The sequence below is a fragment of the Populus trichocarpa genome, chromosome 17, assembly GCF_000002775.5.
Source record: "Populus trichocarpa isolate Nisqually-1 chromosome 17, P.trichocarpa_v4.1, whole genome shotgun sequence".
Lineage (NCBI taxonomy): Eukaryota > Viridiplantae > Streptophyta > Magnoliopsida > Malpighiales > Salicaceae > Populus > Populus trichocarpa.
Window position 1 is genome coordinate 627,851 of NC_037301.2, and position 26,885 is coordinate 654,735.

Below are 26,885 nucleotides of genomic sequence, written 5' to 3' on the forward strand. Positions count from 1 at the left end.
TCACAAGCCTAAAGATATCATAGCTTAAACAGTCAGGTCGAGCATTAATTGATAGCGATGGTTTCAAAAGATTAAGGCTGTGTTTGTTTCCCGGAAAGTGGTTTTCGAGAAATCACTTTCCAAACTTTCTTGTGTTTGTTTGCCATTAGAAAAGTTGGTCAACGAAAAACACTTTCCGGTCAACGAAAAACATTTTCCAGTCAAAGAAAAATTTAGCTTGGTTTCTAGAAAAGTGTTTTCCTTTTATTTTGGGCGGAAAACACTTTCCGGAAGTTGTGAAAAATTTAGAGATGTCATATTATTTGTTGATTATATCAAATTTTGGTCCTCAAACTTTTGATTGCTATATATATTTTGTTTTGAATATTTGTTTTTCAATTTCATCCCTTAGAATTGTTGATTATATCAAATTTGGTCTTCAAAGTTAATTTTTATATTAACTTTGGTCCTCATTTTTATAATTGTTATTTGCTTTTCCTTTATCATTTTTTGATTGAAATTTTTTATCTATCAAATTTGGTCCTCATTCTTTTGATTGTTACTTATTTTATCTGAAATAATTTATAAAATGTTAATTATTATTATTTTAATTTCTTCATCTTTCAATTTTTTTATTTTTTAGATTTGATATCTATTATTTTGATTATTATTTATTTTATTTGAGATAATTTATGAAATTAAATTTTTTTTCAATATCATTCTCATTCAACTTTTTAATTTGTAAGATTTGTTTTTTATTATTTTAATAAATTTGAGAAAAATAAAACATTAATAAGTTATTTTCCAGCTCATTTTCCATGACATAATCAAACACTGGAAAGTGTTTTCCAACTTATTTTTTATTATACTACCAAATATCATAAAATAATTTACTTTCTTGAAAATGTTTTTTTTAAAAAAAATTATTTTCGAGTAAACACTAAGTATAAATTTTGTTTGTGTAAGAGAAAATAAGGACTGTAGAGGAGGTTGAACATGCTGTTTGGAATCGTGAAGGCCCCAGGTGATGCGAAGACTGTGATTTAATTGGTGAAGAAATTCATTAGATAATGACTGAGCTCTTTAGACCTGGAAAATGCCGGCTAGATCAATAATTGCATATATCACTTAAATTCCCAAATTAAAGGATCTAAGGCCAATTAGACTGGTAAACGGAGTATATAAAATTATTGCAATCATTAGTAACAAACAATCAGCTTTTATAGCTGGGAGGCACATACTTTTTATTTTTGATAAGTTTTTATTTAAAAAATCATGCTTTTAGAAAATATATTTTTGTCTAAAAAAAAGAATTCCATGAATAAAAAATTATAATTTTGAATGAAAAGATATATTGTTTTACCTTCAATTAAATCATTAGTGTCAAAGTATCATTTTTATTTAACAATTTAAATTGTTAGATGAGTTACAAAAAATAATTTTATATTATTTTCTAACAATTAGAATTTTTATGAATTTTTATTTGAATTATCTAAAGTTTTAATTTAAAAATTCACATGGTTGATAAAAAAATATTTTTTATCAAAATAAAAAAGAAATACGTGAACAAATAGATTTTATCTAAACAAATACATCCGTTGGTGTCCTGTGAAAATCTATTTTAATTTCTACATAATTTAATGAAATAAATTTTCAAAATGACACTCAAATCAGCATGCAAGCATGATGGTTTAAATAAAATTTTAATAATAGTTTATTTTATTTTTTACCGTTCACATGTGATTAATGATAGTAGGACATGGAGAATTGACATGTCAAGTTTTCGTCTTCATGGTTGGATTGATTTGAAGATACATTTAAAAAAAAATGAGGGTAGAATTTGATTTTTAAAATATTTTTTATTTATAAATACTTTTAAAAAATTCCTTTTTAATCTAAACCAAAGGAATTTGAGAAACACCGCAGCATCCATTAAAAATGATGCAAATTTATTGTAAAAGTGTTTCATTAGCACACCGTAAATATTACGTGGAAGCAAAAAACATGTTGAACCTTACTTTTGCAACAGTAGTTGAACTTTTGGATGAATTTTAGAATTATTTTGCAATATAATGTGAGTATCTATTTTATTTAAAAGGTCAAAATAATCTTAAATATTTAAAATTAACTAAGTTGGATAACTTTTGTTTTCTATATTAATGAAATTACTTATTAATGAAATTATATATTTTAAAAATAATCTAACTTTAATTATTTTATTTAAGAGTATTTGCTTCCACCATATATAGATCTTAACTTGTTCTGTTGCCCACAATCCGTTGTGATGTCACTAATATCCATGTGAGCTTATTTTTGTAAACATTAAGAGTAATCTCATGACGGACAAAGCTAACATGGTTGTTGTCTGACATGAGTAAAAAGAATAATCTATATGAAAATCTTAACTGACATTTTTTTTTTTAAGAAAAAAAATCAGATCATGAAAAATTCTTTCACAATATCATTAAAATCAATTTAGCCGGTTAGCCTTTGAACCTCCCACTTGATTGTTAATAAAGGCCGAGCATTAAATTAACTATACGAGAAAGCTGTCATAACATGACTAAGTCAATTTGAAGGATTAAAAGCAATCTGAATAACTGATAAAAACATAAAATGTAACAACTCTAATTTTCACACACCATTTAAACAAAAGAAAATTATATTTAATCTGTTTTTTATGTGAATTTTTGTATACACAACCGCAACAAAATATAAAATTTACTGAAATTTTGATAAAACTTCTCTTATACTAGAAAATCTTAAGTTATAGATGAATTTTTTTATATACAACCACAACTATAAATAAAATTTACTGAAATTTTTGTAAAACCTCCCCTGTATTAAAAAAATCTTTTATATTAAAAAATCTCTAAGTTATTAACTAGAACCTATTCTCAAATCCACAATCATCAAAACGCAACTTGAATTTTCAGTACTTTGCAGAGGAATGGTTTGGTTAATAGAAGTGGATCGAGCGCTTTCAGTACTTTCATATCTTCTGGTGATCTTATTGAGTTTCCATTGACTGGAAGGAGGTCCTCTTGATTTCGAGAACGATCTATGAGCAGATAGATAGGGCTTTTGCAAGCTTTCAATGGATGTTGAGCTTCAGCAGCTACAACCTCTTTGGTCTCTAAAGAGGTCTTTCAGATCGCTGTCCTATAATGATTGGCCCAAAACCGTTTTGTTTATAGATTGACATGAATCATTAAAGAATATGTGACATGTCGTTTGGTTAGAGGAACCTGGTCTATTCTACTCTTTTTTGGCAAAGCTTAAGGGTAAGCTGAGACTTTATGATGCAGTGGGCAATTGTTTATATTTTTTTATGTTGGCTAATTATAGCTATCTTGGAAGTTCCTGGTTGAAAAAATAGAGTTTAATTGTATATAATATAGAATATGTTCTCAGAAGGTGAGGACTATTACGGTCTTATATGTTCTCCAAAACCATACATTTACTTTACGCATTTTCTTCGCAAATGAGGTTTTTGTTTTACTTTTTTGTAATTAATCATCAGGATTTTGCACGCTGATTCATATTTTCTTGGTGATTACAGGTATCCGCTGGATATTGTGTCGAATTAATTATGGGGGTGAGTTAATTTATTTTGTGTAATTATATCATTTTACAGAAAGAGTACTAATTAATATTTATTTTTCTAATAAAATAAATAAAAGACCCTAAAAATTTATAAATTTTTTTTATAAAGTTTCAATCACGTACATATCAATGTTCTCCTTCAAGTTACCCAAAGTAAGAGAAGTTTTTTCGGTCCCTAACCTCTTAGATTTTGATAAAATACAACCATTTATTTATTTATTTATTTATTTGTCCTCGTGTTTTTATTTGGCAGGTTTTTATTGTCAATACCGGATGACCACCCTTTCAGTTTTACTAAGCTTTCTCATGTTGTTTCTCCCTACGATACTTGCTTTTATCGGTAAATATTTTACTTTGCTTTTATTAGCTAATTGTGAAACAATAAATATATATATATCAGCACGCAACAATTACAGCTTAAGAAATAATCATTTTTCATGACTTATTTTCATTAAATTTATTTAGTTGTAGAAAATAAGTACTTGAAATTTAAATATTTCTTATGAGTCCCAAATATTTCACGTTTTAACTTTAGCTTAAATTGATATTATTTTTGCATCAAATTAATGTATCTAATATTCTTTCTACTTTTGTTTTCAATTATAAACAATGATTTTAAAGCACTAGAAGGAAAATATTCTAATAAAACACCGAGCATGAGTATTTTGAGAGTATTTACTACTTTTTTAGGATAACACTTTTCTATTTTTCCTTTCCGTTAACCCTTTTTATAATGTATCTGTACAGTGATATATCATGTGCTACTATTTCCATGTGAGCTCCCCTGTCTCCTAACTTTACTAATCTATAAATGGCGAAAATTCTTGCAAAGTCATGATAATGATCTCATGCCGATAAAGTACACTTACTTAGAGATTAAGAAAATAACCAACGGATTTAAAGACAAGTTGGGTGAAGGAAGCTTTGGCTCAGTGTATAAGGGGAAGCTTCGTAGTGGTCGTTTTGCAGCAGTAAAATTATTTGGCAAGTCAAAAGCCAATGGACAAGATTTTATCAACGAAGTTGCCACAATTGGAAGAATTCACCATGTCAATGTCGTGCAACTTATAGGCTACACTGTCGAGGGATCGAAGCATGCTTTTATATACGAGTTCATGCCTAATGGGTCTCTTGAAAAGTACATTTTTTCTAGGGAAGGTAGCGTCCCACTAAGCAATGAGAAAATGTATGAGATTTCTCTTGGGGTGGCTCATGGCATTCAATATCTACATCAAGGTTGTGATATGCAAATCTTACATTTTGATATCAAACCTCACAACATTCTTCTTAATGATAAGTTTGTTCCGAAAGTTTCAGATTTTGGACTAGCCAAATTGTACCCAACAAATAATAACATTGTGTCCCTCACTGCTGCCAGAGGGACAATGGGATATATGGCTCCTGAACTATGTTATAAGAATATTGGAGATGTCTCTTTCAAAGCTGATGTCTATAGTTACGGGATGTTATTGATGGAAATGGTAGGAAGAAGAAAGAACTTGAATGCATTGGCAAATCATTCAAGCCAAATTTACTTCCCATCATGGGTTTATGACCAAGTTAGTGAAGGAAAGGATATAGAAGTACAAGAAGATGCCTTGGAACATGGAAAGAAAACAACGAAAAAGATGATTATTGTGGCATTATGTTGCATACAGTTGAAGCATGTTGATCGTCCCTCTATGCATAAAGTTGTAGAGATGCTTGAATCGGATGTTGAATCCCTACGAATGCCTCCTAAACCTTTTCTCACCCCACATCAGATTCTAGAAGATGATGATAGAACTAATCATGCAAAATTATCAGATCCACTAAATGATTGTATTTACTCTTCATATCAGTTTGGTCGTTAATGATGAAGTGATGAAGATAATTTAGTTTAGTGGTTATTAATTTTAATAATGTATTAAGTATTGAAGCTTTAAATATCTAAACTTTATTGATTCGTATCCATTAATTGGATATCCGTTAACAACATCTAGATAAAACTAATTCAATCAAGTAAGTATATAGACCGTTTCTTTTATTTTTCAAAATCAAAATCTAGTTGTAGTGTTTTATCTTTTTTTTGTCTGCTGTTTGTATTCAACCCACGTCACTTTATCTCAAAAGTGAATTTGGATGGAGTTTATGACATTCACAAGCCTGAAGATATCACAGCTGAAACAGTCAGGTCAAGCACTGATAGCGATGGTTTCAAAAGATTTAGTATAGATTCTGTTTGTGTCAGAAAAAAAAATGAAAGATATTAGGTTTATGTATTTTTCAATATTGTCATTGTTTTCTACGTGATGGGGCTCAGACATGAAAGATAGATTGATTGTTATCACATTTTTTTTCTTAACCTTTTCTCTAATTTATTGGTTGTGTTGTTTTCCATTGACCTGGAAACTTCAAGCTGGGAGGACTCCTTACATTTTTGTTTTCCATTTCTTTCCTCTTCTGTTTGGGCTCGTCTGCGTCGCATTCAGGATGGACCCAAGATGTAGACGAGCTTGACTTTGAAAGCGGAGGCCACAGAGAGGTCTTCCCCTTCATCGGTGGGAACTTTTCATGCAATTTCCTAAATCTTAATCAATGAGCTAGAGAGCAATCAAGCAATAATTCCAAGACTTTAGCAATAATTTTTAAGCATCAATTACCGGCACCCAAATCCATCTTCAACCTTTCTCTTTCAACCTTTTCAGACAGTCACATTGAGTGACCCAAAGTAACGCGACCATCCACATCATCAATGTCTGGAACCAACAAACTAAAAATATATTTCATCAAAAATTATAAAACCAAAAACGAGTTTTTTTTTTAACTCAAAACTATTTTTCATCGACAATCATTGAGAAATTTAGATAGTGTTTGTTGCATCAGCAACTCCACGTTAAAAAAAAAAAAAAGAAAAGAAAAAGAAAAGATAGGACCATATGTCGTATGAAAAGCAACCTCCATTAAATACTACGTGGAAAAGCTAAAACAAATGTTTCAGCCTCACTTTTGCAATAGTAGTTGAACTTTTGGATGGGTTTTAGGACTATTTTGCAATATTATGCTGATATTTGTTTTATTTAAAAGATAAGAATAATTTAAAGTATTTAAAATATAAACTAAGTAGATAATTTCTGCTTTATATGTTGAAATTAGGTTTATGTATTTTTCAATATTGTCATTGTTTTCTACGTGATGGGGCTCAGACATGAAAGATAGCTTGCTTGTTATCACTATATCTTACATTTTTGTTTTCCATTTCTTTCTTCTCTGTTTGGGCTCGTCTGCAATATCGCATTCAGGATGGACCCGAGATGTAGACGAGCTTGACTTTGTAAGCGGAGGCCACAAAGAGGTCTTCCCCTTCATCGGTGGGAACTTTTCATGCAATTTCCTAAATCTTAATCATTGATCTAGAGAGCAACCAAGCAATAATTCCAAGACTTTAGTAATTTGTGGCCATTGATTTCTTTTCGTAGGGATCCAAGATCGATGGTATTCGTAATCTAGAGAATTTCTTGTTTACAAGGAGGATTGGCCCAACTTTATCAATTGAACTAGTACTGATCAGATTATAATTTTTAAGATATATTATTTGAATTGAAATGTTCTTCCATTTTTCTGTTCAAATGGGTGATACTTTCTTCATCTTTATGGGTTAGAATTTGTGTGTGTATTTGTATTTTCATGGCTAACTAATACTGCCAAACATACCCTAAATAACCCAAAATAACGCGACCACCCAGATCATCAATGTTTGGAACCAACAACCCAAAAAATATATTTCATCAAAAATTATAAAACCAAAAACAAGTTTTTTTTTTTAACTCAAAAATATTTTTCATCGACAATCATTGAGAAATTTAGATAGTATTTGTTGCATCAGCAACTCCACGTTAAAAAAAAGAAAATAAAAGAAAAGAAAAGATAGGAACATATGTCGTATGAAAAGCAACCTCCATTAAATACTACGTGGGAAAGCTAAAACAAATGTTTCAGCCTCACTTTTGCAATAGTAGTTGAACTTTTGGATGGGTTTTAGGATTATTTTGCAATATTATGCTGATATTTGTTTTATTTAAAAGATAAGAATAATTTAAAGTATTTAAAATTAACTAAGTAGATAATTTCTGCTTTATATATAAAACTTTATTAAAATTCAATTACTTAATTTGTTACATTTTTGTTTTCCATTTCTTTCTTCTCTGTTTGGGCTCGTCTGCATCGCATTCAGGATGGACCCGAGATGTAGACGAGCTTGACTTTGTAAGCGGAGGCCACAAAGAGGTCTTCCCCTTCATCGGTGGGAACTTTTCATGCAATTTCCTAAATCTTAATCAATGAGCTAGAGAGCAACCAAGCAATAATTCCAAGACTGTAGTTTACACACACACACACACACACAATATGTTTTTCAATACTTTTCTCATGGATATATATATTTAGTGAAAAGAAAATATATTTTTTTATAATTTATTTTGTTATACTTTTTTGTTTATTTTTTTAAAATTAATTATTTTTTTATTTTAGCATACATTGGCATTAAAATTATAAATGCATAATATTATTTTAATTTATTTTTAAATAAAAAAATTAAAAAAATATTATGCACCACAGTACTTAATAGACATGTAGTCTAGTATGGAGGGGGTCAATATATTCTCAAGACCACATAATATATTAATATTGTCTAAGAACATAAAAACTCTTAAGAAATAAAAAATTCCTAAAATACTCAATTGTTAAAAATCTAAAAAAATTCACGAAAACAATAATACTTTCCAAAAATCAGCTGAGCATTTCAGATTTTCATTTTATGTGGAAAAAATAAATTTGTTTGTGTTTCTAATCAACTTTTTTTTATTAGTATTCTAGTTAAATCTATAATCTTGTGATGCAATCTCGTAACACTTCATTGGGCCCTATCTATATTATTTTTCTTTTTTTAGTTGATGGATATATATATTGTGAATTTTCATTCCCAAATGCTAAAGACATCGTCTCATATTGTAACCCATTTAAAAAGAGAAACGTAGTCGTTTTCACTTAGAGTTTTGCAAAACGACGTGGTTTTTATACAGTTTTGCATTTCTACTTTACTCCTACTATATTTATATTTAAATATTGAATGGCACCACATTCTTTCCTTGCTTTTTTTTCTCTTATTGACTTGGAAACTTCAAGGCAGTCTCCTCATTTTGGAAATTTCAAAAATATTGAATGGGCTCGTCTGCATCTCATTTAGAAATTTGAAAAATATAATTAATGAGAATGGGCCCATAAATTTAATGAGAATGGGCCCAAGACAATAACTCGAAGACTTTAATTTGTGGCCATTGATTGATTTCCTTTCGTATTGATCCAAGATGGTAGACGAGTATTGTTCTCAAGACCACATAGTATATTTATATCTCTTGATCAAAGTGCAACAAAGCACATTATTTGGTTTCCCAAAGAAAGTTTCTCTCTCAATGTTCAGTAGAGTATTCAGGCACCTCTTCGGTGCATATGCAGCCCTACCTTTTCTAGTGATCCTATCCTCCTACCATAGTTGCAGTGCTAGAATGAACACCAGCAATTACTGCGCTCCTTCTTCTTGTGGCAATATCCATAATATTAGCTACCCTTTTCGACTAAATACCGATCCCCAGAGCTGTGGCAACAAACTTTTTGAACTTGCTTGTGAAAACAACGTACGTCCAACTTTATACTTGTACATGGAAAAGTATTATGTCCAGGCAATCAATTACAATAACTTTACAATTCGACTTGTGGATGCTGCTGTTCAGAAGGATGATTGCTTCTCCATCCCTCATCAATCTATTACAGAATATCCATTGGCCTCTGCGGACGGCTATTATTTTTATGAGATATATAGGGCAAAAGGTTATGTGTTAACTTTTTTATGTTGCAAAAATCAAATGCTGAATCCTCCAGATTATATAATGGATACCTCTTCTTGCAAAAATGGTAGTGGTACTGCATATAATTCTTCTTCGTCTAGCAGTATTTCTTCTCCCAGCTGTGTCGATATGGAAGGTTATTCCTATGTCATGGTTGATGGGCAGATCCAGGATGTACCTGACTTGTGCAGTATAAATTTGATTTATTATGTGTCAAAAAATATGAGAAATAAGTCGTATACAGATGTCCATGATATTTTGGTATATGGGTTCGAGCTTTCATGGTTCGATTTCTGTTGTGATTATGGCAAAGAGAACCGCTGCAACCTTGATGAAGCCACCATGAAGAAACACTATTGCTTTTACAAAGAACCATATCGTAAGTACTGTATTATGATTATGCATACAATATTTGCTTTATTTTATATTGTAATTCTCCAATATTGCTTGGTTTCCGTTTATGTGTTAAGGGTTTATTTTATATTTTAATAAATGTTCTTCACTTCAGTTAAAATTATAAGTTTGTAAATATCAATACTGTTGACCTTTTCTTTTTTCTTGAAATGCACTAGGGCATTTTACCAGAGGGAAGCTGGTACACCTTTTTGTTGAAGGTGAGGACTATTATGGTCTTACATGTTCTACAAAACGATACATTTACTCCGCATTTTCTTCGCGAATGAGTGTTTTTTTTTTTTTACCTTTTAATTAATCATCAAGATTTTGCACGCTGATTCATATTTTCTTGGTGATTATAGGTATCGACCGGATAATTTGTCGAAGTAATGGGGGTGAGTTAATTTATTTTGTGTAATTATATCATTTTACAGAAACAGTACTAATATTTATTTTTCTAATAAAATAAATAAAAGACCGTAAAAAGGTTTTTTTTATTCAATGCAAGTTTCAATGACGTACATATCAATGTTCGCCTTCAAGTTACCCATAGCAATAGAAGTTTTTTCGGTAGCTAAACCCTTTTAAAATAATTTAATCTTCTTGATGGAAATAAGAAATAAGATATCACTTCTAATCTTCTTATATCTAATAGAAAATAACTATTATTTTCTATTATTTTATAATTTATAAGCTTTAATTTGAATGAATTGATTCTCCCTTATAGTCAAATAACTACATGAATGGTAATTAAATCATTCATCATTTTTTATTTTTTTATTTTTTATTTATTTGGCAGATTATTGTCAATACCGGATTACCACCCCTTCAATTGTACTAAGCTTTCTCATATTCTTTCCTACTGTGACACTTGCCCTTATTGGTAAGTATTTTATTTTGCTTTTATCAGCTTATTGTGAAACAATAAATATATTAAATTTATTTTCATTAAATTTATTTAGTTGTAAAAATTAAGTCCTTGAAATTTAAATATTTCTGATGCCTCCCTACTATTTCAAGTTTTAACTTTAGGTTAAATTTATATTATTTTTTCATCAAATTAATGCATCTAATATTCTTTCTATTTTTGTTTTCAATTATAAACAATAATTTTAAAGCATTAGATGGAAAATGTTGTAATTAAACACAGAGTATTTTGAAAGTATTTACTTTTTCTTTAGTATAACACTTTTCTATTATTTTTTTCTTTCAGTTAATGATCTTATTTTATAAAAACAATCAGGTTTTTTTTATGTTATCCGCTTTTCTATGTGCCTAGCATGATAATATTGATTTTATATATATATATATATATATATATATATATATATATATATATATATATATATATATATATATATATATTGAAAGCGTTTATAGTTCTCTTTATTGTTTGTCACACATATACTCCGTGACTAAAATCAATGAAGCATTTGTAAAATGTTTTTATATGTTTCAAATGTCTTTATACAGTGACATATCATGTGTTCCTGCTCCCATGCGGGCTTCCATGTCTTCTAACTTTACTGATCTATAAATGGCGAAGACGACATTTATCAATGTACGACGACATTGAAAAATTCTTGCAAAGTCATGATAATGATCTCATGCCGATAAGGTACACTTACTCAGAGATTAAGAAGATAACTAACGGATTTAAAGACAAGTTGGGTGAAGGAGGCTTTGGCTCAGTGTATAAGGGAAAGCTTCGTAGTGGTCGTTTTGCAGCAATTAAAATATTGGGCAAGTCAAAAGCTAATGGACAAGATTTTATCAACGAAGTTGCCACAATTGGAAGAATTCACCATGTCAATGTCGTGCAACTTATAGGCTTCACTGTCGAGGGATCGAAGCGTGCTCTTATATATGAGTTCATGCCTAATGGGTCTCTTGAAAAGTATATTTTTTATAGGGAAGGTAGCGTCCCACTAAGCAATGAGAAAATGTATGAGATTTCTCTTGGGGTGGCTCGTGGCATTGAATATCTACATCAAGGTTGTGATATGCAAATCTTACATTTTGATATCAAGCCGCACAATATTTTGCTTGACGAAAAATTTGTTCCAAAAATATCAGATTTTGGACTAGCAAAATTATACCCAACATCTAATAACACTGTGCCCCTCACTGCTGCTAGAGGAACGATAGGATACATGGCTCCTGAACTATTTTATAAAAATATTGGAGGTGTCTCTTACAAAGCTGATGTCTATAGTTACGGGATGTTATTGATGGAAATGGTAGGAAGAAGAAAGAACTTGAATGCATTGGCAATTCATTCAAGCCAAATTTACTTCCCTTCATGGGTTTATGATCAAGTTAGTGAAGGAAAAGACATAGAAGTGCAAAAAGATGCCATGGAACATGAAAAGAAAACAACGAAAAAGATGATTATTGTGGCATTGTGGTGCATACAGTTGAAGCCTATTGATCGTCCCTCAATGCATAAAGTTGTAGAGATGCTTGAATCGGATGTTGAATCCCTACGAATGCCTCCTAAGCCTTTTCTTACCCCACATCAGATGCCAGAAGAAGATGATAGAGCTAATCATGCAAAGTTATCGGATCCACCAAATGATTGTATTGACTCTTCATATCAGTTTGGTCGTTAATGATGAGATGATGAAGATAATATAGTTTAGTGGTTATTAATTTTGATAATGTATTAACTATTTAAGCTTTAAGTATCTAAACTTTATTGATCATATCCATGAACCTGATATCCATTAACAATCTCTGGATAAAAATAATTCAATCAAGTAAGTATATAAATGTTATTGCAAAATTATTTTATTTTAAATATATTAACTTTAAGTTGGATCTTAATTTAATTGCTTAATAGTTATATGTACATAGGACTTAACCTAACTTTTCGTTTCTAAAAATGAAAAGCAATAAAAGCAAGATTGAAAATATAAATTTGCTTGTGAAAACTTTATTTATTTGAAAATAAAAGCAATAGTTATATGTACTGTAGATGCTGCTGTTCAGAAGGATTTTAATTTTTTCTCCTTCCCTCAACGATATTTTACCGAATTTGATAATTATCTGCCATCATTTTTTTTTCTTTCTTTTTTAATTATTTTTTAAAATTGTTGTATTAAATTTGATTTAAATTGAATTATTAAGAAGATATTTTAAAAAAATATATGATTATGTCATCGTTTTTAGAAAAGGTTAGATTTTTTATGATAATATTAACAGTTTTCTTATGAATAATTATATATATATATACATGGACATGATATACAATATGTTTTTTTAATAATTTTCTCATGGATATATATTTAGTGAAAATAAAATATCTTTTTTTGTATTACTTTTTTGTTGATTGTTTTTAAAAAAATTAATTATTCTTTTATTTTAGCGAACATTGATATTAAAATTATAGATGCATTATATTATTTTAATGTATTTTTAAATAAAAAATATTTTTTTAAAATACTTTTCACCCTAATATCTAACAAGCTATAGAGTAGTGTTGTTCTCAAGAACACATAATATATTAATATTTTTCAAGAAAATGAAAAAAATTAAAATTTTAAGAATCCTTTGCTTTCGTGCATGGTCTCCTACTTATGAGAGTATTATTACGATTCGCCAATATAATTGTAAAAGTTGTATGAATCCTTTTATTTACGAGAGTTAAAGATACATGGCTTTTTAATTTAAAAGTTTATTTAATTATCGTATAAATAAAATTGGAAATAAACTTTTAGTTTTAAATTTTTAAATTTTTAAATTTATTTGTTTTAGGCCTATGTAGTGTTAGATGCTCAAATAAAGTTTAAATAAGATATCATATTTGTCGCACGTGTGTGGCGTCACGGCGAAAACATCCACCCTCAAATTAGTATCTAATATGGCAAATGTGGTGAGACAAGGAATTCTCGTCTTTTATTAGTGGAAAAATAAAATGGGAGTCGCCACCTAGTATTTTGGTCACTAGGAACCCTAACTGGTCTCAGAGATCGGGTACGGGGACTGGTTGCGTAAAGGGAAGGTATTAGCACCCCAAATACGTTGTCGCACGTGAGCGACGTCGCGGCGATCGTCCACCCTCGAATGTATGGGGGGATATATATATCTGGTAAATATGGGGAGACAAGGAATTCTTTGTCTCTTAGCAGTGAGAGATGGTATGGGAGTCGCCACCTAGTATTTTGGTCACTAGGAACCCTAATTGGTCTCAGATATCGGGTACGGGGACTGGTTGCGTAAAGGGAAGGTATTAGCACCCCAAATACGCCCTACCTAAGGTAAGCTGCATTGCTTGATTGTCTGATAAAAAAGCTTAAGGTGTTATTGTATTTCTAGTTGTGGGTCCGTCTATGGTTCAAGAAAAGTCCTCCTCAATAAGGAGGTCCTTATCTTATCGGGTAAAACCTAACCATTCTAGCGTCTATGTAAAAAAATCATATTTTTAACATCAGGAATACGTTTTACGTCTAAATTTGTAATCCCATATACTAAAAGAGGACAAAAAGATTTTTTAGAATTTTTTGAAATATTGGCCTAGTTCTCATGGCTTGAATAAACTGGTTATTACAGCCAAAATGAATGCTAATACATATATTGTTTTTGAAATTTCCTTTGTTGTGTGAAAATATGATGTTATAATATTTATATATATATATGTTGGAGAGACTAGGCCGTATGCACGAAAACAAAACATTTTTAACTTATTTTATTTTTTATGTCTTGACGAAAACCGGGTATTTTAATACCGGATTTGTATCGTTATAGTATAAAAATACGAACCGGTATTGATCAAAATACAATAATAAAATTACAACAAAATCACATATTTTTTGAAATAATTTTTGAAGAATTTTTATTTTTATTTTTATTTTTTTGGGCCGGACCTAGCTCGGCTCATGTGGCTGGGCTGAACCCAGCAAGCCTTACCAGGTCGCGAATTATATTTCACGTGAACAGTGAAATAGCATTTCACTGTTCACGTGAATTATATTAGACATGAACAGTGAAATAGCATTTCACTGTTCAAGTGAATTATATTTCACTTGAACAGTGAATGCGAGAAAATGGTCTGCACAGCGACGAGAAAGGGGACAAACCTGGTGGCGGAAACAATGTTGAAGACGATGGCGAACACTCCTAGTGATGCAGAAACAAACCTGGTGGCGGAAACAATGTCTTCCGGTGGTTCTGACGGTGGTTCCAAGCGGCGACTTCTCCTCCTTTCTCCTCTGTTTCTGCTTTTCCTCTGTCTGTCTCTGTTTTTTGCTTCTTCTGCTTCTTCTCACGGTACAGGGCTGTTATCCATGACGGGTGTCATAACCCAATTTTGGCCCTTTGGCTTTTAAATTAATTTTATAGGGTTAAAATGAAAAATTAAAAGATCAGAGATTTATTTTGATGAAAAGTGTGATTTGTCAACTTTCATGAAAATTAAGGACTACAATGTGCTTTTGTCATTCTATCTTTATCTTCAAGATAATCCCTATCTTCAAGATAATCTTTATCTTCGAGATAATCCTTGTCTTTAAGATAAGGATAGTTATCCACTTTCAAATTTGATTTTTAATCAAATTCAAACTTCAAAGAAGAGAATGAGTTTGATTGAAACTTGGTTTCTCACACGCGAAGGGACTCTGGCACTATAAATACAGATCTTAGGGTATGGAGAAAAAAAAAAGAGGATTAGAGAGAAACCCTAAAAGAGAAGAAAACTTAGAAGAAGGCCATTACTCGAAACCCTACAAAAAAAAATTATAAAAAAGACATTTAAAAAAAAAAAAGGAGGGGGCGCGGCCAAATCCTAGACTAGCTGCCGCTGCCCCCTCCCCCAGCTTCTTTACTCCTCTTCTTCCCCCAGTCACCAAAAACAGCCAGAGCAAGCCCTCCGTGGCTTTTCTTTTCCTCTTTGGCTTGAGACCAAAACCGCCACCACACCAGCCTTGGCCTGCCATCTCAGCTGAACAAACATCCCCAGCCCCACCATCGTCTTTGTCCCTTCATCTCAGAACTGAAGGTGATAGAATATAAAAACCAGGAGCATAGGAGACGCAAGCTCAAACCAGCGGACGAAAGCGCAGAGACGAAAACCAGCATTGACCATCGTCTTCACAGTCTTCAGCAACCAGCCTCCAGAACCAGAGGCAGCAGAACAAAGAATCACAAAAGAAAGGGGATGACACCGAGAATGTGGTAGAACTAGAGACAGAGGACAAAAGACGAAGAAGAAGAAGCAGAGGACAGAGAGATAAGTATATATAGAGAGGGACAGAAGGAGAGAGGTAGAAGGAGAAGGAAACCAGAAATAAAAAGGCAGAGAGAAAGCAGACCAGAAAAAAGGAACGCAGGAGTGGAAAGTTGCATTAACCGGCCGGCCCTCCATTACCGTCACCACATCTTCAAGTACAGCAACAGGTAAGTTGCGTTTCCCTCCCCTTTCATTTTAATTATCATGTTTCTGTAGCAGGCGTGCGTGAGCAGTTCACGCACGCCTGCGGGTAAAAAAAAAGGCTCAGCCGGGTCACTGGCTTGGGCCAGTGACTGGGCTGGGCTGGCTGGGCTATATGGACTGAGCTGGGCCCAGCCCCAAAAAAATATAAAAAAACAGAAAAAAAAAATGTGTATGCATGAATAAAAAAATAATGTAAATTTATTGGTTTATTCACTGACGCCAGAGTCAGGAATAAAAATACCGGTTTAAATTTATATTATTTTTATTCGTTGTATTTTATTTTATTTAGCTAGAAATATAAAAAATATTTGCATTTGTAAAAAATAAATTTATTATTATTTATTTATTCACTAGCGCCAGAGTCGGGAATAAAAGAAAATATTGATCTAATTTATTTTATAGCTACGTAATATTTACCAACGCCAGAGTTGGAAATATTCGTAGTTGAATATTCACTGGCGCCAGAGTCAGGAATATTATAAGCAAATTTTCATAGCATAAACTAATAAACATTTAGCAATTTAAGACGAAACTAGCAATGCAGCCTGCCTTAGACAGGACGTTTAAGGGGTGATAATATCTTCCCTTTTACGTAACCAGTCCCGAACCATAGAATCTCTGTTGACCAGTTAGGGTTCCTAGTGACCATAATACTAGGTGGCGACTCCTTAAACAAAGAATATCCCCATTAAAGAACAGGATGCCAGAAATCCATTCTTTCCATGAAAGATTATTTTTTTAAGGCCGCCGCGATGTCGGGTGTGACAGAATGGCGACTCCACTGGGGACCTCTAGGACTAAGCTTTGCTTTTTGTCTTTTCATTGCTAAAAATGTTTTGTTGTACTGTGTTTTTTTTGTTGTGTTTTTTGTGTTTATCAAGTTTTATTTTTTGCTCTTTTTACTGTTTTAGCATGCATAGTTATTCATTGTTTATCATGCATATGTATTGGATATGGGTCTAAGGCTTTCACACATCACTCATCTCATTTTTAAAATACGTGTGGTATCAACTTTAAGATAAGTGGAGGAGTAACGGCACCCCAATGGATTTAGCCTGGGTAAGGCTCGCGAAACTATCCAACTCTCGCATGATTGTTTGCTCGACAGCGGTTGATATGCCAAACTGATATTACTCAGGGTCTCTATCTTCACGCTGCTTGTAAACCTCATATCAACCTTTCGAGGACGATCACTGAGCATGCGAAAGACCTTTGAGACTAGATAGAAAAGCTACCCTAATGCATTTGAAGATTAGAACCTATCCTTTAGGTGGATCCCTGCGTAATTTCACTGAGATAAGCTTAAACATGTAACATCCTTATTTTAGGGCTTTTGGGTGACATAATGGCCGCTATTCCTAAAATAAACTGCTGAGTATGGACTCAAGTCTGAATCCTTGCAAATGACCGAGGGAGACTACCATAGACTGGATGTTGGTGAGATACCGCTACTCAAAAACATTAGATGCGTAATAAAAGGCACTGAGAATGTGGCTGAAAGTTCAGATGACAAAAGGCTAAACAGATCTCTTTTCGGCATTGCAATGAATATCGGATTTGAATCTGACCACACATCCAAAGAATAGCGATCATTATGTCACCCCTCAAAAAAGGAATCCATACCCAATATGTTGTATTCATCTTCATGCATGTTTCAACATACAATTATGACCTGTCATAATACCGCACTCCAGGTGAAATATTGGTCCCCCATTGAAACCCATCTATAACACTCGTTCGGGAAAAAGAAAAAAATAGAAAACGAAGAAAGAGCCCAGTTGGAAGCCCAACATTAAAAGGAGGTGGACAATCTTAAGAAAGAAGTCACAAGGCTTACTAGTCTACTCGAGCAGGCCTTGAGAGACAAATCCGAAAAAGCAACACATATAACTCAGCCTGAACCTATGCGCGTAAATCCCTTCACTCCACAGAATCTGGGGGCAAACGAGAAGGAATCTCAAAAAGGCAAGATGGTAAAAGAAGATGATCTGAACAAATTCATTGCCCTATAGCAAAGGATGAGGGCATTTGAGGGAATTCGCCTATATGATCCTATAAAGGCTGTTGAGATGTGTTTGGTGCCCAACGTTGTCATTCCCAAAAATTTTAGAGTGTCAGAATTTGTTAAATATACGGGAACTCAATGCCCTATAACTCATTTCAAAGCATACTGCAACAAAATGGCTAAGGTAGTTGATGATGAGAAACTGCTGATTCATTTCTTTCAAGACAGCTTGAGTGATGGTGCCCTCACTTGGTATATGCGGTTGGACAATACCAAGGTTAAAAAATAGAAGGATTTAGTTGATGCCTTCATGAGGCAATATAAGTTCAATATAGACGTGGACCCTGATCGTTTAAAATTGCAAGCTATGGAGAAGGACAACAAGGAGTCCATAAGGGAATACGCCCATAGATGGAGTGAGGTAGCTGCACAAGTTAACCCTCCTATGTTGGAAAAAGAGATGATTAGTTTATTTTCCAACACCTTTAAAGCTCCGTACTTTGAATACTTGGTTAGAAGCTCTGCACAACATTTCATTGACTTGGTTGTTATAGCTGAGAGGATTGAACAAGCCATTGAGTTAGGTAAGATTGCTAACCTGACTGAGAAGAACGGTTTCACTGAAAGTGGTTGCCAAGGCACTTATCGTTCCTATAGCTAATTGCTTCACACCAATTCCTAGAAATCAACTATCTTGAAGATAAAGCTATGGTGATATTATTGACTGTTGAAGAGATGCCCTTGTCAAAGAGAATGAATGATTCCAAAAATTCCAATCAATGATTGTTAAATGTTTAGCCCCTTTATATGCTATCATGTCAGTATTCATAGCCCAAGATGTCATAAGTTCTTTGTTGTTGAACTTCTTTTCCAAAGTTTCAATGAAAATAATGAGTTTATCATTCAATCGTGTTTACGACCAAGCATTATTCATTTTTCTGAGAGAGTTTTCTTATAAAGTATCACAATCACATCTTTAAAGCCTTGCGCGATCTCATAGACACAATTCATCTCTTTTACCAAAATCAGTTCCCTATGGGAGTTTTGAAAAAAATTGATCTGGCATTTTGATTTCAAAAATAATTTGATGTTTATTCAAAAACGATATTTTTGACATTCTACTTGTAGAATGACAAGTGAATCAAGCAACTCCTTCATAGAGGTGACCAAACTCTAAAAAGAAAAAAAAAGAAATGAATAAATACCCTTACCCCATGACTCTTGAATAATGTGTTTTTAAATGTATGAATAATGGTATGTAGTGAACTTGTTGCTCATAACTCATGAAATGCATCTTTGCAAAGACTAAACCATCATACTAGATGAGGTCAAAGTTTATTGATCATAGCTGCTTGCGCTTGAAATGAGGAAAGGCCATCTTTGTTATTCCTTTCACGTTCTGAAATAAGTACATCCCTTGTGATCCCTTTTTGAGCCTGAATAATTTTTCTTTCATAAAAATCCCGACTAAGATCACACCCTACACTAGGGGCAAGTGAAATTTCAATGATCAAGAAAGATGATAAAGCCGTGAGAAAGCCAAAAGGCAAAAGAGCCCAAGAAACTCAAATGCTAGGGGGCATGCCCAAATCACAAGAAAAAGTGAAAACCAAGATAAAGTGAGTATGCTCTAGCAAAGCAATGAAAAAGAAAAAAAGAGGGCAAATCAAAGAAGAGAGGCAAAAGAAAATATGAATGACGTCAAAAGTCAAACTATTTATCGTGATCTTCAGTCTTTGAAACCCTGAAACACTCTTTGAGCCTTATGAATCCTTTTCTTTCATAGCCAAAAACCACAGCCTACGTTACGTGTCTATAGAAGTCCTTTCTAATCAAGCAAGCAAGCAACCTAGAACAATAAACAATGCTCTCAAAATGCAAAGAATATTTTTTTCATAAGATTCATGACATCAAGAAAGAACTACTCATTATTATTCATGCTGATAAAAATAAATGTTCAAAAAAAAAAAGAGACAAGTTTTTTCTCATACAAAACCTCGAGCTTTTTCTCGAGCCCTTCACTTCGAAACAAAAGGTCATCTCATGACATATTTTCACCGAAGACCTCATTGCCAAACACAAGAGCAAATAATCTCTTTTTCAAGAAAGAAAATAACCAAGGAGTTGCAAGATTTCAAAAGCAAATTGTTTTAGACTCGCATCGAAATAATTTTTGTTTTCAAAATGCAAGATCAAGATTTCAAGATTCATTCTAGACCCATACTTCTTCACCAAACTGAAAAGGAGAGAAATGAGAGAATGGTCTCTTAAAACCATTATTTGTCTAAGTCGCTGACAGGGCACACTTGGGGGCAATGACCAGTACAAGGGGGCAATATTGTGCTTAAGAAAAATCTATATGTTCTAAAAAAAAAAAAAGGAACATTTCCTACAACAAGACAAGGGGGCATTTTGGTTTACGAAAGACAGTTTGATCCTTTCAGCAAGTGACACCAAATATTTTTATCAGTGAGACGAGTAATGAATGATCCCCTCAAACTATTTGACGAGACAGAAAATCTCTAGCAAGCAAGTGGGTCACGATGGGCACCACAAAGGCTGAGTTGTGCAAACAAATCTGGAAAAAGTCTTATATGGGCTAACTCGAGTGGGCTAGAAAGCCAAGCGACAAAGATGACTCAAATCAGGTAGCAAGATCTCACCAACCAAGCAACGAGAAGACTAAGAAGAAATTGGGGGCCTATATTTCAAATCAGGTAAAGATGCATGCATATCATTTAAACTTTGAGACATTGGACAATGAGTTTTGCAAATTTTATTAGAGAAAATTCTAACGGAATCCATCAAGCGGAAGGCCAACTTGAAATGGCGAACATTGAAATTGCTTTTGAAAAATTTTCACTTTTGAGAATTTTTCAACCTGGGCAGGTCGCCCATGAGAATTAGGCCACCTGAAAAATCTCTTTATTTTTCCACCACCTTTCAGTTTCCACTCCTGAGGTAGTGTATTTCCTATCCTACCTCATTTTGAGTTCTTTTCAAGCGCGCCTTCGAGCCCTCGTCTTATCTCCATTCGAGCACGCCTTCGAGCCCTCGTCTTATTTCTTTTCGAGCGCGCCTTTGAGCCCTCGACCATCAAAGGTAGTGCATTTCCTATCCTACCTCAATTCAAGCGCGCCTTCGAGCCCTCGTCTTATTTCTTTTCGAGCGCGCCTTCGAGCCCTCGACCATCAAAGGTAGTGCATTTCCTATCCTACCTTCTTTTGAGTGCGCTTTCAAGCCCTCATTTCCTTCGAGCTTCCATCTATTAAATAATGCGCCTTCGAGCCCTATCATGTCTTATTAAAAAAAAAAAAATTCCTCATATTTTTCCACTGGGCAGGTAACCCATTACAATGTGACCATCTGGGTAGGTAACCCATTACACTATACCAACTGGGCAGGTAACCCATTACAATGTGACCATCTGGGTACGTAACCCATTACAATATACCAACTGGGCAGGTAACCCATTACAATGTGACCAACTGGGCAGGTAACCCATTACAATATACCATCTGGGCAGGTAACCCATTACAATATACCATCTGGGCAGGTAACCCATTACAATGTGACCATCTGGGTAGGTAACCCATTACAATATACCAACTGGGCAGGTAACCCATTACAATGTGACCAACTGGGTAGGTAACCCATTACAATACACCATCTGGGCAGGTAACCCATTACAATGTGACCATCTGGGTAGGTAACCCATTACAATACACCATCTGGGCAGGTAACCCATTACAATGTGACCAACTGGGTAGGTAACCCATTACAATATACCATCTGGGCAGGTAACCCATTACAATGTGACCAACTGGGTAGGTAACCCATTACAATATACCAACTGGGTTGGTAACCCATTACAATATACCATCCTATACTGGGCAGGTAACCCATTACAATGTGACCATCTGGGCAGGTAACCCATTACAATATACCAACTGGGCAGGTAACCCATTACAATGTGACCAACTGGGTAGGTAACCCATTACAATATACCATCTGGGCAGGTAACCCATTACAATGTGACCAACTGGGTAGGTAACCCATTACAATATACCATCTGGGCAGGTAACCCATTACAATGTGACCATCTGGGTAGGTAACCCATTACAATATACCATCTGGGCAGGTAACCCATTACAATTGTTGCTACCCAATTTTTGACCCATGTTTTGATAAATTTTCAGAAAAATCCAAAAAAGAGCAAAAAAACATTGAAAACCCAAAAAAATACATTTTTAATATATTTGCATCGTTTTTAGCATTTTTAGCATCGTCTCAAAAGAATTTAAATTTTGAAGACATTTGGAACGCGTTCAACTTTTAACACGTTATTTTTAAAAATCATTGATTTTCTTCATTTTGAGTCGACGTTGATATTACTCGTTTTCAAAAAATACAAAAAAATTAAGAAAAATCAAATTTACAAAAAAAGAAAGTTGAGGGACCAATTTTGAGATCCATGCAATATTTTACCTATAAATACTGGTTCACAACTCAAACAAAGGAGGGGGGGACAATTTTGGGAAACATCAGAAAAAAATACAAAAAAAAGACCTAACCCTAAACCCATTTTTTTCAAGGAGAGCCGCCGCCCCCCTCTCCAGCTTTGGGATTTCATTTTTCTTCTTGCTTGGCCACGGTACCAATCTTCCCTCTCTGAGGCCGGTCCTCCCCCCTTTTCCAGCTGCACACAAGACTCCCCTGCTCAGCTTTCCCCATCTCCTCGTCATCTGCCTCTTGCAGCCAGCAGTGAGCCCAACCGCCGCTGCTACCACCAGGAGAAGAGATCATCAACGACGCCGCCCCCTCACAGCTCTCCCAAAACCGACACAGCCTTCCTTCTCCCTCTTGACAGCAATCAACATCCAGAGCACATCCAACATCCCCATTTCCTTCTCACGGTCTCCAGCTCCACCCGACAGAGGCCGGCCGCTACTCTTCCTCGGCCAACCGTTCCCCAGCTCTGACTGACCTCTCTCTCAGCCGACCCATCGGCCTCCCTCTCCGGGTCAACGAACAGACCCGACCACAGCCGCCGGCCACAGACCCGATCTCCTCAGCACCGCCATCGGGCTCCTCCTTCAACCGACCTCGAGCGGCGGCTCGAACACAGCGGCACCTACAGATCAGCAGCCATCCTTCCTCCTTTTGCCAGCTACCCGAAGCGGAGGGGAAGGCAAGCAACCCATAGAAGAGCCGATCTGCAGATCTAAAGGAGAAGAGAGAGGCAGATCCCAAAACCGTGAAAGAAGATTAAAGCAGTTGTTTTTTGCGTTTTCTGTTGCTTTGCAGGTCATAGCAGTCACCGCCGGAGAGGAAGAAGGGAGGATCTCCCCTTGCTGCCTGTTTTTTAGGCGGCGCGTGAACCCACGCGCCGCCCGTGGCGGAGGCGCGTGGAACAACGCGCCGCCACTGTTCCAGCACTGTTGCTGCGATTCCAGAAGTGTTCCTCCGCAATTCCTGGAGTTTTGGGGGACTATTTTGTAAATTTGGATTATTTAATATAATTTTTATTTAGTTTTGAATTTTTATAATTTGTATTGTGGATGTAAAAAAGCAAAAAAAGAAAAGAAAGAGAAGAAAAAAATACAGAAAAGAAAAGAAACAAAAATATAGTAAAAGTGAATGTGTGTGTTTGTCTTTGTTTTATTTTTTATATATATATTTTTTATGATGAAATTGCAAAGATTAAAGAAGAATTTAATATTTTGATTGGATCACGGTCAAGAATTATTAACTTATACGTAAGTTGTATTTCTAATATCCGATGAAAAAACAATTATTAGAACTTCTTTAAGCACATCAAATTCGCGAAGCAGCTTACCTCAGGTAGGGTGCGTTAGGGGTGCTAATACCTTCTCTAACCACAACCAGTCCCTTACCCGCGAATCTCTGATAAGACCAGTACATCCGGTTTCCTAGTAGCCCTCAATCAATTACTAGGTGGCGACTCCAACGAACCAATCAAATCAAAACATAACAACGAAAAATCGCCAACCGACGCCGCGCGGATTTTTTATGACGTGCGACAGAATGGCGACTCCGCTGGGGAAGGTACTGTTTCTGACAATATTGGACTAAGCTTTGTGTATTTGATGTGTTTAAGTTTTTGCATTTTTGTATTGTTTTATTTTTGTTTTATCCATGTATTTTTAGAATTGTTTCATGCATCACCTGTATTTATTTTTTAAAGCACACACAAGCTTCTAAGTTAGGTGGTGAATTAGCGATCTGCCCTATGACTATTGGTCAGGGTTTAGATGCGTGAAAAAACCGAACTCATATCTGAGTGCCTGCTTGGTAATGGTGGGTAGACGTACCTTAACTATTCCTTGCAACGCCCCCATACTGTCTTTACGAAGAACGTCACTGGGCAGATATGAGACCCTTTTGAGACCAGGTAGAAAACCTACCCATGTTCACATAATGAATAGAACCTGCCTTTAGGATGTGTGCTCCGTATACATTGTTTTGCATAAGGGCAAACCCTTCTTGAAGCATCTTGAACTCAAGACTTGTGGGTGACCCAATGGCCGTCACTCAGAAAATTTTCATTGTAGAGTTTGGGCAAGAATCAAGATTCTTGTTTCATCATACAAGAGTTACGACCATATGTCACCTCTCGAAGGGTGAGTTCATCATATAGTTTGCATGTTCATACATTTATCATGCATGTACCAGGAGGAAAAATAGGTTCCCCCATCCGAGCTTTGCTACACCTGATTGAACAAAGATGATGGGAAATGAAGAAAGGGGTCAGAGAAGCTCATTATCAAAGGGAAGTTGAGAGCATCAAAGGTGAAGTAGCTAGACTCAGATCTCCCTGAACAAGTGTTGAGCATCAAATGGAAAGGGAATGTCTGCATAATCTTTTGTGGGAACACCGCTCGTCCACGTCCAAGTGAAGCTGCACCTCTCCATTTCAGTCCTGAACAACAATAGCAATGCCTTCAGTCATCAACTAATGACAACTTTTGTTCTTGGTCAGTTGCCCTGTTAATTGTTCATCACCTCCATATCTTTTAAATGACACCAAATAACTGCTAGCCTTCTGTGCATGGTGCATTAGCCTTATCTGAAGTTACCCCCACTGTGAGCTCAATTCCAGTTCAGACGGAAAAAAAAAAAAAACCATGATTAGACACTGAACTTCTACGTTGCAGAGCTCTCTCTGTAAAGATTTGTTTGTGGATCTGCCAGTGGGGAATGCAAGAAAGGGTGTAGTAGTTTCATATGCTTTGAAACTTTCTCCCACCAGTGACATCAGCAAAACATTGTAGTAGGCAGAAGAGTCAGACCTAGTCTGAAAACATGAGCAGTCGTCGAACTTTGACGTGGCAGAGCTCTCTCTACAAAAACCCGTTTATGGCTCTGCAAGTGGGGAATGCAAGAGGGAATGTAGTATTTTCATATGCTACAAAAAAAAAAAATTGCCCCATCAATTTCAGAACTGAAACACTGGAGTAGGCCGAAGAGTCAGACCTAGTCTGAAAACATGAGCAGTCGTCGAACTTTGACGTGGCAGAGCTCTCTCTACAAAAACCCGTTTATGGCTCTGCAAGTGGGGAATTCAAGAGGGGATGTAGTAGTTCCAGACAATGTGAAAAGTTACCCCACCAGTTTCAGCATCGAAACACTGTAGTAGGCAGAAAAGCCAGACTTGAGCTAGAAAACAGGAGCAAATATAGAACTTCACCGTGGCAGAGCTCTCTCTGCAGAAATCTGTTTGTAGATCTGCAAGTGGAGAATCCAAGAAGGGATGCAGTAGTTTCTGATCATCTATAATTTTCTCTCATTGGTGTTAGCTTGAAAATGCAAAAGAAGGGAAAAGAGACAAACCTCGGCTGAAAAATAGAAAGAAGATTGAAACTTCAACAGAGCAGAGCTCCCTCTACAGGTGTTTGTTTGCTACACTGTCAGTGAGGGATCGAAGAGGAGACAAAGGATTTTAGATTCATCAGGTTCTCTTCCAATAAAGACAATGTGTGATTCCACACGTCGGCAGTGACAATGCTGCAAGTCTCCGGGTGCTGCCAAGATTACCTAGCTACTGGAAGGTCTCCAACAATTCTCATACAACCGCAACAACATTGGAAGATTGACATGATGTTGTGAGGATTGCCAAAAGAATTGAGCTAGCTATCGAGAGAGGAAAGATTGAAGGATCTACCATGGATTCCAAAACAGTGATGAGAGTTGAATCAGAAGATGACTCTCAATTGAGAAACCTCAGTCATTTTGCCTAGTCAGGTCTTGCCATAACATCAATTGCTCAAATGTCTTTGCCAAGATTGACATCTTTCTGCCACCCAAGTTGGACTACTAGCATCTGTCAGATTCCAGACTTTTTGCCTGACTCTGTTAAATCCCATGCAACCACTGTTTCTTATGTGATATAATCCAAACAGGAGATTTGAATATCATGGGGGGATTTCAGGCCATTCAGTTGAATAATTGCAAGAATCGAGTCCGCAAATTGGTGAGCAAAAGACAAGAGGAATCTGTGAAGGAGTTTGTCATTGATCATTTTGTCGCCAGAACATCCTCAGAATGACGAGTGATCGAAATTGCT

The 26,885-nt window shown here is 34.8% G+C and overlaps 1 protein-coding gene across 7 annotated transcripts in view; it reads left to right on the forward strand.

The window, feature by feature from the left end:
• The window catches only part of LOC7484594 (rust resistance kinase Lr10), a 90,344-nt gene that overhangs the window by 23,259 nt on the left and 40,200 nt on the right, over positions 1-26,885 (forward strand). The window contains exons 2-6 of one of the 7 annotated variants that reach the window (XM_052448673.1): positions 9,085-9,846; positions 10,040-10,081; positions 10,226-10,258; positions 10,663-10,746; positions 11,337-11,858. In XM_052448673.1, the coding sequence (XP_052304633.1) occupies positions 9,085-9,846; positions 10,040-10,081; positions 10,226-10,258; positions 10,663-10,746; positions 11,337-11,858 (1,443 nt within the window). Of the gene's footprint in view, positions 1-8,985; positions 9,847-10,039; positions 10,082-10,225; positions 10,259-10,662; positions 10,747-11,336; positions 11,859-26,885 lie in introns of those variants that run through there. The other 6 variants (XM_052448674.1, XM_024588840.2, XM_052448672.1 and 3 more) reach the window with 6 other exon arrangements.